This window comes from Mugil cephalus, chromosome 6, assembly GCF_022458985.1.
Source record: "Mugil cephalus isolate CIBA_MC_2020 chromosome 6, CIBA_Mcephalus_1.1, whole genome shotgun sequence".
NCBI classification, from domain to species: domain Eukaryota; kingdom Metazoa; phylum Chordata; class Actinopteri; order Mugiliformes; family Mugilidae; genus Mugil; species Mugil cephalus.
The window spans coordinates 22798909-22811194 of NC_061775.1; the positions used below are offsets into that span (position 1 = coordinate 22798909).

At 40.2% G+C, this 12286-nt stretch overlaps 1 protein-coding gene across 1 annotated transcript; it reads left to right on the forward strand.

Annotated features, from left to right (window-relative positions):
• Nucleotides 1-4087: 4087 nt before the first annotated feature.
• Nucleotides 4088-7247, forward strand: pdcb (phosducin b). Its single transcript, XM_047587491.1, has 4 exons — nucleotides 4088-4207; nucleotides 5299-5360; nucleotides 5875-6023; nucleotides 6213-7247. Exons 2-4 carry the CDS (start codon nucleotides 5315-5317, stop codon nucleotides 6726-6728), a joined length of 711 nt encoding a protein of 236 aa, XP_047443447.1. The 5' UTR covers nucleotides 4088-4207; nucleotides 5299-5314; the 3' UTR covers nucleotides 6729-7247.
• Nucleotides 7248-12286: the final 5039 nt, after the last annotated feature.

The window sequence follows — 12286 nt, forward strand, 5'->3', positions numbered from 1 at the left end:
TAGAAGTTTGTGATCTGCCACGTAACAGATATGTTGGTACAAGAGCTAGAAATAATTTCCTCTTCAGTTGGAGACTAATTAAGTGTTGTGAGAAGTAAAAACACGACATGTCATCCTGGAATTAAATTGTAAAAACTTAAATGATATACTGGCAAACACGGAGGGCGTCCTGCGTCTTACCTGGAAGTCCTGCCTGTTACTATTGTTATGCGAATTTAACTGCTCCCAGCTTATCTAGGGAATGCGCGTTGCACGGCTGAGTCACCAGAGGAATACGAGGGGAGTGGGTGCAAAAGAAAAAGTTTCACTCGTGACATGTACAATTTGGTATGTGGGAGAGACACCTGAGATCTGTTACAGATGAAACGGTCGTATCTGATCACATGTAAGTGACAGGTGTGAACACATTCAGATCACATCTGGGTGCGGTCTGGGTTACATGTGCCCACATTTGTTCAGCGGTGTGAACAAAAAATGTGTTCCGCTCATTCTCCTGCAAAAGGCACCATCTGAAATTATTAAATGAAACAAAAAGGCGGCCTGCGCCCTGAGCCGGCGAGCTGAATAGAAAACACACAGGAGCTGACATAAAGGGACATGACGCCAGATGAGACAACGGCACCGCAAAGTGCTCCGCTCATGAGCTAATTAGGTCTAGGTGGACGCATCAAAGCCCGTAAGAGAAGCTCTCCATTCACAGGAAAGCATTAGCGACACTGAAGGTGTTTTTGCTTCGTCCATACTTGACTAATCCGTATATAGAAAGGTGGCTTTCATGACCACGACACGTCTAATCCTACACAGTTCATCTGTGTGAGTAAATACTTTGCATACTTTGTAAAGAGAACGTTCACAGACCTCATTGTGGAAGTGTTACGTTTAATTGCATGTACGTGATGTCAGAGAGCTAATAGTTTACGGCTGGAACACCACACCTGGCTCTAAACAAGCCGACTTACGCGACTTAAGTCACCGATTGTTATCCATTTACAGAATAGTATTAACATCTCCCCCGCGACGTTTCACATTTATTCTCATCACCAGTCTGGAGAGTTTCTGGCCTTAATGAGCCCATATAGAACCACTAATTGTGAAAGAAGAAGAAAACACAGGTGTAATGTTAAGCCATGTCACAGAGGGTCAGGTACAGTTAAGGAACTCCAAGAAAATAATTTGGAGCTCTGCCCATTTTGAAACCTGCGTGGGCACGGTTAACAGTTTAGGAAAATTAAGGTGAATCGAGGTGACTCTTTCCAAGAGATGTGAGAAAACACACACACACACACAAAGCACGCTCTAAAGAAGCTGACTTATGCCACTTTTTTTTTTTTTTGTTTATTTTTCGCAACACTTGTGTGGAAAGGACATGCTGGCAGACGTAAATTCATATTTAGAAACCAAACAAAGACATCCTGGCGCTGGTGAGTCATGAAGATATAGGTAATAGGTCTGTTCACATACGAGGAGGAGGCCGAGGAGGATAGAGAGCCGAGAACTACCTGAACAAAATGTAAGGAAAGATGTACGAAATGTCACCATAACTCTGGTGTGATATACAACCTTGTGTCTGTGAACTTGGGTCTAATCGGTTGAAGGGAGGCGCCTCTAACATCCACATGAATGCCAGATCCAAAAGTTTCCCAGTAGAACATTGAATTGTCACAAAATGGTCAATGTTATTTACATTTCCTGTGCGTACTGGTGTATATTACTGTAAAAAATAAGTTATATTTATATGTATTAGGACAAATGTATAGGTGCAATAGGAATCCTTGCATTTTAAGCCTGAAATTGCTTCCGTTTGATATAAAAAAGTTAAATAAGTTGAATTTAATATGATAAATGTTAATAAAAATTTGATAAAAATGTATTTTTATTTTGGCTCTTTGGGGTCATCCAGTTCACCGTCGTGATTGTTGGCTTCAGGCCAAATCATGACGGCAGAAGTCTGACCTCTGGTGTTTAAAAATAGTGTGCAGTCACTGACTTGGCGTCATCTTGTTATCCAGCCAAGACAACTGATCCAGTGAATTGTGTCCATGTAACAGGCTGATACTCAGTAGAAGAGTGAGTTGTAATCCTGTGCAACCCGTACACTGACAACATCCCTTAGGGTTTAACCTGATGAAGATTTGTCTTTTTTTTTCTAAAATTGCCGTTTGCTGTGAGATATGATCCGTCATTGATGAAAGCCCGTACGTAATATATGATTTGTATCCTGAAAAAAAATATATATAAATAAAAAATAGATGACACTTTACGTAAGTCCTCTACCTTGAACATATTATTATAGCGTTAGCCGTCACCTGGCAGACGCTGTAGTTCATAAAACACATCTGATCTATTTTGATAAGGAAATTAGATGCTTCATCTGTGTGTAGATGTGAGCAATGAAATGATGCTCATTGTTATTTATGTATTTATTGTTAATATTCACCATCCAGACACACCCTAACCCTAAATAGATAGATAGATAGATAGATAGATAGATAGATAGATAGATAGATAGATAGATAGATAGATAGATAGATAGATGGCTGACGCTCAAAGGCATTTTTTTAGAACAAAAGGTGCAAAAATAATCGACTGAGTTCCATTTCGAGGAACCTACACTCATCGGGCGGCGGAGAATAATGGAACCCCACCTGACACGCATACTCTGTGTGCCGGAATAAAAAAAGTCCAGTAATCCCTTAAGCCAATAAATACCGGACACAGACACAGAGACGGAGGACAGAAGTCAAACACGGCGGCAGGATGTGTCGTGTGGGTGTGGAGAACTGTGGAGGACATTTACTCCACTATTTGCACTGCAGTGATTCAGCGCCTAGTCAAAAGTCGCGGCGAGGCACGGCAGCTTTTGTCAGAAAAAAAAAACAAAACAAACAAAAACGTGAATTTTAGTGACTGGACGTGTGTTGGCCTAAGGTGGAACTTTGGAGGAATTTGCACCATTAGTAACAGCATTAGCTCTGACACTCACTTTCCGTTCGAGGATTAAACGGCTTTCCAGGTGTTCGATGAGAACAGTGGTGGATTGTGACTACACTAACAGTAGTTAGGAACTTTATTTAAGTGTCACCGGTTGTTCATTACTGAGGCACAAGCTTTTGGTTTTGGCATATTTATGATGAATGAAACACTGAAAGCATTACATTAACAGAACATTTTTGTTAATTACAAAGACATTGATTATTCGCGACACTGGAGACATAATAAGAGGAAGGAACCTTATTAAAAACTGTTAATAGAATAATTTTTTTTATCTGTATTTAACATTTTGGTCCTCAGTACTTTCAGACAGAACTTTCCGTGTCCACTTTCCTGACTTATGTCGTTATGTTTGCTCTACACTCTTAGTATTTCTTACTCATTTACAGGCAACATAGCAAAACCTTCTATTTTTTGCTTTCTATTTCCTCACGTCTTACTTTTTATATTACTGTGTACTCGCTGGATTTCAACATCTTTGTAAACTTAAAAATAAAAAGTCTAACAAAGTCTAAAAAAAAAATACAGGTTTAAGAAGTGAGAGGACTCCACAGTGGGATATTTGTGTTGAAAGGAGCCAAGAAGCACATGATGAAGCATCACTAGATACAGTATTTGCTCTCTCGTAGCTAGCGGTGTTTTGTGTTTACAATGCTTCTTGTCATGTGTTCCTTCTGTGTGAAGCTCTGTGCCTGGAAGAAGTTTTGAATTCCAGACAATATCACTTTATTTGAAAGTTCATCTCGGGGATATAGCATGCCCGCATCACTTAACTCTTAAAGTGCTGCTTGTGGACTCCAACACAGTAGCGCGCTTGTCTGCTGCTCTTATCAAAATGTGTTAACTTTCTTCATCTCTAAAGTTTACAAAGTACTGGGGGAAAATAAGCGAAAGAAAAGAGGAGAAGTGTTCAGCTCTACGTCTTCCCCCCGTTTGTCATTATCTCTCTGCATTGTGCGTCGTCAGGTCTTAATCAAGCAGAGGCTTCTAATTCCTGAGGTGAAATCCTCTTAGGATCTATGCTCTATTTCTGTTTGGTCTATAGGGTCTTTTTTGAGATCTCCATTAGACCAAGCTCATTGGTTGGAAAAGACTCACGCATGCACAGAAAAACACACACCATCCAGCAATAGATAGCTCAGTCAAGTGATCGAGTGTGGACCAGTGCAAGGTTAACTTCTCACACGAAGGCAGGACTTTATTGTGACGGTGGGAGGTAAGCAAACTTTTATTAACAATGGACAGAAACTTGCAGAAGCGCGCGTAGAGATGTGATTTTGATATAGATCTTTTAGGCAGTCGGATGTATACGTTTTTACCATTACTTATTAAGGGGTTAATCTTCATTTCTCATGTAGTTAATTTGCCACTTAACAAATTGAATTACACCTAACGAATTACGAATCAAACTGAAAGCTTTTTTTTCACAAATTAATGTTTTAGAATAAGAAAGAAACTAAACCAAATGCAAAAAACAAAAAGTAAGAACAAAGATTTCTTTCTTCGGTTGCTGAGTTTAGTCATGGCTCTGTGTCTAATTGGAAGTCAGCTGTTTACAAGAGTTTATTGTCCACCTCTCGTTCCACGCACACACACAGAGAAGGAGCTGAACCTTTAAAAGTTGTTTTCGTTGGCTCATGTGAAAACCGATCATGTAAAATCTCTTGAGAATTCGTGAGTCGGAGAAATGGCCGTAAAGATCATCAGATAAGATCAGCATTGTGACTGCAAGCAGGAAGTAGGGCTACACTCATGGAAACACTGGGGATGGGACGTTTAATCTAATCAGATGTTGTCTCCGTATACGTCATGTTATCTAAAGGTCCGTACAATGACACCAGAGACCTTATGAAGTATATTAAAAAGAGGCAAGAATTCACACGAATGAGTGAGTTAAGTTATGAGCATGTAACACAGACGTGTGTCATAATATGCATTTTTTCCATTCGGTTAGAAATATATTCTTATGACATATACATAAATGCATCAGCGGTGTCACATATACACACAGATAATGCAGACTAATGTAAAACAACTGCATCTGTCTTGTAGTTTTGTGATTTGAGTTGCCAGTTGCATCAACTTCCGTCGGTAACTTCAAGGCCTGACAACAAGCAAAGCAGATCTGTTGCCGTTCAGTAATCCTCTTAAAGAGCATTAATTAAATTGAATATCATGAGACTAACTTGCTATCCAGCAGCTTTGGTCACAGCACAAAGGCTTTAAATCTGTAGATATACAATTCCACGACTGGTTACAATGACAGTTAGTGTGAATAATGACTCAAAGGCTTCTTTTGTCCCGCAGGTTGCTAACCATAAAAATGTCAAACAGAATGATCGACTTGGAGGAGACCGCAACCCAAACAGGTGAGACCGCAGTCTTTTATAACACCCCAGACTTTGTGCTGGTGCTTTTATGAGGAAGTGTCTAAACAGAAAAATAAAAGGAAGCGCAAAGCAGAGTAGAGTGCTGATCTTTAGAGCTTTGGCCGTTTAACAGATGCCCTAATCTTCTTTCCCTTACGTAACACTGGGGTAATTACTGCACTACAGAGGGTCATGATAATCCCCAAATTAAAACAGAACACCAACTCTTCATAGGTGTGCATTGTTACTTATCAATGGAGTAGCAGTCATTAAGCTGGGAAATCACTCAGAATATGTTCAGTGGTTAGTTGTAAATGACATGTTGTGTAGACTGCTGGTTCATGAACCTACCGCCAAATTATTCCTGCTGGGCAAGGGCTGAGTCCTGTCTGCCAAGAGATGTTCCCTGGCTTTGCTCCTCTGTTCTGTCCCGACAGGGTCTGTTAGTAAATTGCTGAAAGAGGACATCACCCTTGAGCAAGTGAATATAAACTGTTGTTTACTTTCTCCACAGGACCAAAAGGAGTCATCAATGACTGGAGAAGATTTAAGTTGGAAAGTATGGACCAGGAGAACCTGCCTCCTGCAAAAAGGGAACTGCTCAGACAGATGTCATCGCCCAACAAGCCAAAAGATGACTCCAAATCAAACCTTAACCGCAAGGTACAACCCAGAACCTAGACTTTCACTTTAATGATTGAGTTTGACTGTAATATTTGGGCATTGTGCATTATGAAACAAATGCTTCTTTGTTCAAAAAGAAAGTCTGTTAGCAGTGAGTTCATATTTAAGTTATTAAAGGAAACAAAGAATGCGTCGATGTGTACGGATAACCTTGTGCAATTTTTTCAGATGAGTGTCCAAGAGTATGAACTGCTTAAAGAGGAGGATGAAGGCTGCCTAAAGAAGTACAGAAGACGGTGCATGCAAGAGATGCACGACAAGCTCAGCTTCGGGCCCAAGTTTGAAGGCGTGCATGACCTGGAAAGCGGAGAGGCCTTCCTAGAAGTCATTGAGAAGGAACATCACAGCACTGTGGTGGTCGTCCACATCTACAAAACCGGGATCAAAGGTTGTGAGGAGCTCAACAACTGCCTTGACTGCCTGGCCACTGAGTACCCGACCGTAAAGTTCTGCAGGATTGATGCTGTAGCATCCGGCGCTGCCGAACGTTTCTCGGATGAATTTTTGCCCACACTGCTCGTGTACAAGGCTGGAGACCTGTTAGGGAACTTCCTGGCCTGCACGCAGCACCTAAATGAAGAGTTCTTTGCTACGGATGTGGAAGGCTTCCTCAACAGCTATGGCCTTCTGCCGGAGAAAGAGTTGCCAGGGTTGGAGGATGAGGAAGAAAACGACGTTGAGTAAACAGAGAGCTTGGCTGTTGAGGTGGCTGGAAAGAAATCTAAAGATCTGAAGAAAGACAATTCATAAAATAAGAGAGTTTATTCTTTTGGGCTTTGATAAGTAGGAAAACCGTAACCTCTCCACTAGCTCACTAGTGAGGATTGTTGTCGAAAGGAGATATTTTACTTCCAGTGAGTGAAGAAACCTCATTTTCCCAGTTATGGGTGATATTGACAATGAGTAATGATGAGGTGAGGAGATCCTGCATTTATAAATAATTATATATATCTAGCACAAACCACCTTTGCTTTTTGATAAAAGCCAAAACCAGATCGCTGTAACTATAATTGCAATATCTTATTTTGTTATATTAGGAAATATTACATGCTGTATGTATTTGTAAAAATTAGTCTTTTTTTTTTTTTTAGTATTTGATTGGATGGATCTGTGCACAAGTTACATAATAAAAAAGTGTAATATGAATGTTTAATGTCTCTGTAGTGTTCTGCCAAAATAAAAATAAGTAATTCAAGCATTAAATTTTTATGACGCCAAGGCACTTAGATGTGGAAACATTTTCATAGGAACATGTCTTCCAATGTTACCTAACCTCACTTCTTTAGCCAGTGTGGCAGGAGGTGAGTATGGTGTCTGGAAAAAAAAAACATTCACAAGCTTCATTTGCTTCAGTGAAGTGAAGAAAAATAAAGAAAGTCATAGAAATTGTAAAAAACGAAACAGAGTGATTCGTCATCCATTTCAATTTTCAAAGGTACAAAGTAAGTCAGAGTGTAGAGGTCGGTGAATGTAGTACAGAAAATGCATACAGAAAATAATCTCTCCGTGGTCCACCAAAGCTACCGCTGTACGTCATAGTGCCCCGCCTCTCAATAAACATCACATTGTTTACAAACCGTGAAGGGGTCTATAGGGAGTTACTGTTTCTAGCTGGTAATATTCAAGCCACGGAAGCCGTCTGAAACTTTACATATTTAGATCGCCTGTAATTCTTGTATTAAATTACTACAGAGTGGAATTTATTTATAAATTTTCCAAAAATGTCTATGACATTAATCTCTGAGTCTTAGGTACAGACTAAACATTGCAAAATGTGCCTCCTCCTTTCTTTGCCACTCTTTTGCTAAATTTTTAGCCAAAAATAACCCTACTGTCTTCACTCCTACCACCAGTGTACATAAGTGAGGTCCTTATCCAACATCTGTTTCCAAGTGCCTGCATGTGTTTTTTTATATAGATGAGATGATTTGATATCTTCACAACATTGTCTGAATTTCAAGCCTAAAAATTCAAGCTTCTCTTGGGAATCTTTATGTGATCGGCCAGGTCTGAAAGAAGGCTCAGCATTGTAATTCAAAATAGAAACACTGATGGCAGACAGTTACAAAATGCACGTGATGCATGCCATGCCAAAATCTCTCTTCCACAGTATTGGAGCAGGCTGCCACATGTTAAATAACCTCACCTGTCTTAGCATAGTTGACTCTCCTGTGACCCCAAAGAGCTCCGGGTGTTGCGCGTGCCAAAACCCACAACATGAAAGCATATTAACATTTTTAAGTAAAGACTTGCAACACTAACCCACAATTTGATGTGGAGTGAATCAAATTTATTTGTCTCATATCTGGCACAAACGCTTTACCACACAATCCCATTCACTGCTACTGCAGGAAACAGGGGTTTGTTATAAAGATAGAAGTTACGTATGCGTTTTTCGCACTCATATAAAACCAGTTCAAGTTTACTGAAACGTCACTGAAACTGCCCATCTCAAGCTCATTAATCATCGACAAGTTAATGATGGCGATGGAGATATTTGTATCTTTGCTTTCTTAGCTCCGACTCAGTAGTCGTTTGGTTTGCATCTAATATTTAATTTCTGCATTTATTGGAAACCCTGTCCTTAAAAAACTGCCTAAACTGTACGTAAATAGGAATCAACACATGATCAGGTGCTCTCAAGTCTGTACGTGCAGCCTCATGAGATATATCAATATGCCGATGACACATTTCTATACCTGCCCCCTCTTGGAGTTTTTAGCTTGTCAAGTGGATTGTTTGGAAGCATCAAAGACATAAACACTTCAAAGTCACAAAAGTGTGTTAAATATTAAGAACAAGAGATATTTGTTGTATCCTGTATTTTTCTTTTCTACGAGCATTCTACGCTACTCGGAAATCTGGATGTTGGTTTCAGTGTTTCCTGTCCTTGCACTCACCAGTGGTTAGTTTCACAATGACATCCAAGTTTTATTCATGACTAAAAGTCCTAAAAAACTTGGCCCCACAAGAAGACAATGGACATGCTTGTTAAAAATGAAAGTGTTACAACTCTTAGATCTTTTGTCTTGCTGAGTTAAAACAGAAACTGGTGATCCAGCTTTTACTTTCTGTGGTATTTGAGCATACCCTTGTGTAAAACAAAACTGAAAACTTCCAATATTTCAGATTAATCTACTTGTTTGTCTACAATTTCATGTAAAGCTTTTGTCTGTCTGGCCATTCCTCTTGCAGGATTATGGTTGTAGCTTTAATTGTAGTAGTTGGCTCCTTTTACAGCTGCTTTGATTCAAAGACAAAAAAGGTCATAGTCATTTCATTTCCGCTGCCAAATAGCATTGTTTGGTATCTCGGTAATGGAATATACCAGTTGAAAAGCTTCTCCAAACACATCCTTTTGTTTTGCTTCGTGTAAATTCTGTTCTCATCTCTGACATATTGCCTGCAAAGGAGTTCTTGACTTCTAATTACTCTTAAAGCAGGAGGTGCCTAACAGTGACACGCTAACACATATTTCTCTGAGGATATACATGTATTTGTGATTCCACAGCACCACATCTGGCAAGAATTGCATAGCCTCTAGCCGCGAAAGCTTTTTTTTCTTTATGCAGTAGCGTGTCTAAGCTGTATCAAAACCTTTGTGGAAACCTCCCACAGGTGTTTTTTTGAGCTGAGAAAGGATTTTGCAAGATGCCCGAACACGTCCGCCAGACTGCTGACCTAGACTACAGCGCAGTATCCGAGAGGGCATCCAAGTGGCAAAAAAACATCCCATGTTCGCTCTTCGGACGATGCGCATGTGCACACGCAAACCCAGAAATGTCAGAATCTATGGCAGCCACAGGTATTCGTCTGAGGTTCACTCACACATCAGAGGTATCCCCTGTATTTATGGCAGACTTCCAACAGCAACGAGGTTCAACGGGTGCAACAGAAACTACGAGAAGAAGAGAGTCGAGAGAAGATTCTCCTCAGTGACTCATTTGTAAATCAGATAAATAAAATAAACGATAGCCAAGTGAGAGGGCGTATAGTGCCTCAATGTTCTGGAGAACGTAAACATAACCAGACCATGGGCCTCTGCTGAGCTATCCTGTTAACCCTGCAGAGAAAAAAATCTTGAGCAGCTTTTCCGTGCTACACATTCGGAGGATGTTCCAGATTTCACTTACATCTAAACAGGCCCCATAGCTTCATTTGACTCATTGCTCCACTCACACTAATGTTTACCTTAGAGTTTACCCCCGGCTCTGACCACCTGATACCACTCACATTCTGACATTTCGACCCCCCCCCCTCCCACTCCCACCCCCACCCCACCCCACCCCACTCCCCACCCTTTGTATACAACACTCCGCTAATTGGAGAAGTTCTGCGCTTTTTATGTTTGGGCTGTTGGAAAGCTCAGCTGTCGCGCTCCAGTTCATACACATAAAAACCAATTTCACTGAGGTGACGTCATGACACGGCAGCGGAGACCCGGTCTGAGACGCGCTTGACTGTATATGGACTGCGGATGTGGCGGGAGGGGGCAGGATGAGGTAACTACAAAATAACCTCACCGGTTGTCAACAGCAGTGATAATTAATGGAATGATGCTTTTGATGAAATCAAACTTGCGTGCGTAATTTGTAATAACAACTACTTTTCAAATGAGCGGAATACACTGGACCACAATGCAACCACACTTATTATGACTAAAACAAAACATAACAAGAGAGGGGGTGACACAAGCTGGAAACATTGGAGTAAATAAATGACAGTATCCTCCCACGTTATAGAAAACTTTGTTTCATATGTCACTGATGTTTAATACGCTAGGAACCACAGGAACAGTTTCCTTCCATGTGTTGACTGGAATCCTATAAGTCAATATACACGACAATAAGAATAAGAAGTTTTATTCTCACTGTCTGGTGGGAAAAAAAAGTACAGTTTATCAACATTCTGGTTAGGAAACAATAAAGATTAGAAGTATAACAGCAATACACAATAAAGCCAAGCACACGCAACCAGTGTCTATGCATGACGTTTATAAACTTTTCCTGTACTACAGACTGCACACTCTGTCCCTCAATTAATGTGAACATTTCGTCACTTAATTTTTTTGTCTTTTGATCTTGTTGCACCAAACACCTAGAAAAATCCCATGCATGAGTGGACATACGTGGCAGTAAATCAGATTCTGATTTATTGCTTATTTTATTTTATTTATGGAAAAAAACAAGGACGAACTGCCAAGATGGAAGAAGAAATAGCTAGCAAATGTTAAAATTGTTGTCGGATGTTGTTTTGTCACATTGTTGTAACCTGGAACTTAAAATAGGAAATCAACCCTTGGCATGAATCATACCTCAGCTACTTCAAACAGCTTTGATTGCAGGGTCCACGCTTCTTCTGGCTTTCGCAACAAGTGCAAACAGCAACCAGGTGAGTCAGATTAAAAGGTTTGCACTGTAATGTTGCCATGGATTGCTGTACATCTTGGTATCCAGGCGTGACAGGAGAGCGTAAGAAAATAGCTTGGCTGCCCGGGGGTAAAAGCTTGGCTGCCTTTTGTCTCGTGGAAGTACCACACCGATTATGAACCAATAAGCCACTGAGGTATTTGTTAAAACTGGCCCTGACAAGGTCTGAATACCTACAAGGTTTATGTCACTGCGGATGCAGTTAATAAATGTCTTTAACAGTAACTATGGTAGTAGAGGGCAGTGACCGAAACCTAGTAAGTGTGAAAGTATGAAAAAGGGAGTTCCACACATTAATTTACCTCTTACAAATTACCATTTTATGTCTAGTGTCATATTATATGTTAATTGAGTCTATATGGAGTATGTTTATTAAACCCACTAAATTCCCTGATGTGTTCAAAACAAGAACTCTCTGTTACCAATTATGACCCACAACATCATTTTATTTTAAGAGACTGCTATAGTGGAAACTTTAACTTATGATGCTAAGTAATGTTCAACATAAAAAAAACAAGTCTGTGTTTAAAAGTTTAAAGAAATGAGGAGAGCGTAAGTGTGATGATATCAAGCGTCTTTATTTCCCTTTTGCCTGCACCTGTTATATATTAACTATGGCATAAAATATTTCCAGTAAAGCCACTGAGTGTTAGTGGTCCATGGACAATCACCCACACGCACAGTCAGACAAGTGCAATGTTGCACACATGTTCATACACTCACTTTTTTTTTTACTTTTTGTGTGTGATGGCGACACCTGCCGACCATCTGTGGCTGAGGCGATGCATAATATGTAGTACCTGATCGGAGGTT

Coding starts and splice junctions, on each gene's coding strand:
- pdcb (XM_047587491.1), top strand. CDS start 5,315: ATGTCAAACAGAATGATCGACTTGGAGGAGACCGCAACCCAAACAG. Junction 5,361..5,874: donor GGAGACCGCAACCCAAACAG/GTGAGACCGCAG, acceptor CTTTCTCCACAG/GACCAAAAGGAGTCATCAAT. Junction 6,024..6,212: donor AATCAAACCTTAACCGCAAG/GTACAACCCAGA, acceptor CAATTTTTTCAG/ATGAGTGTCCAAGAGTATGA.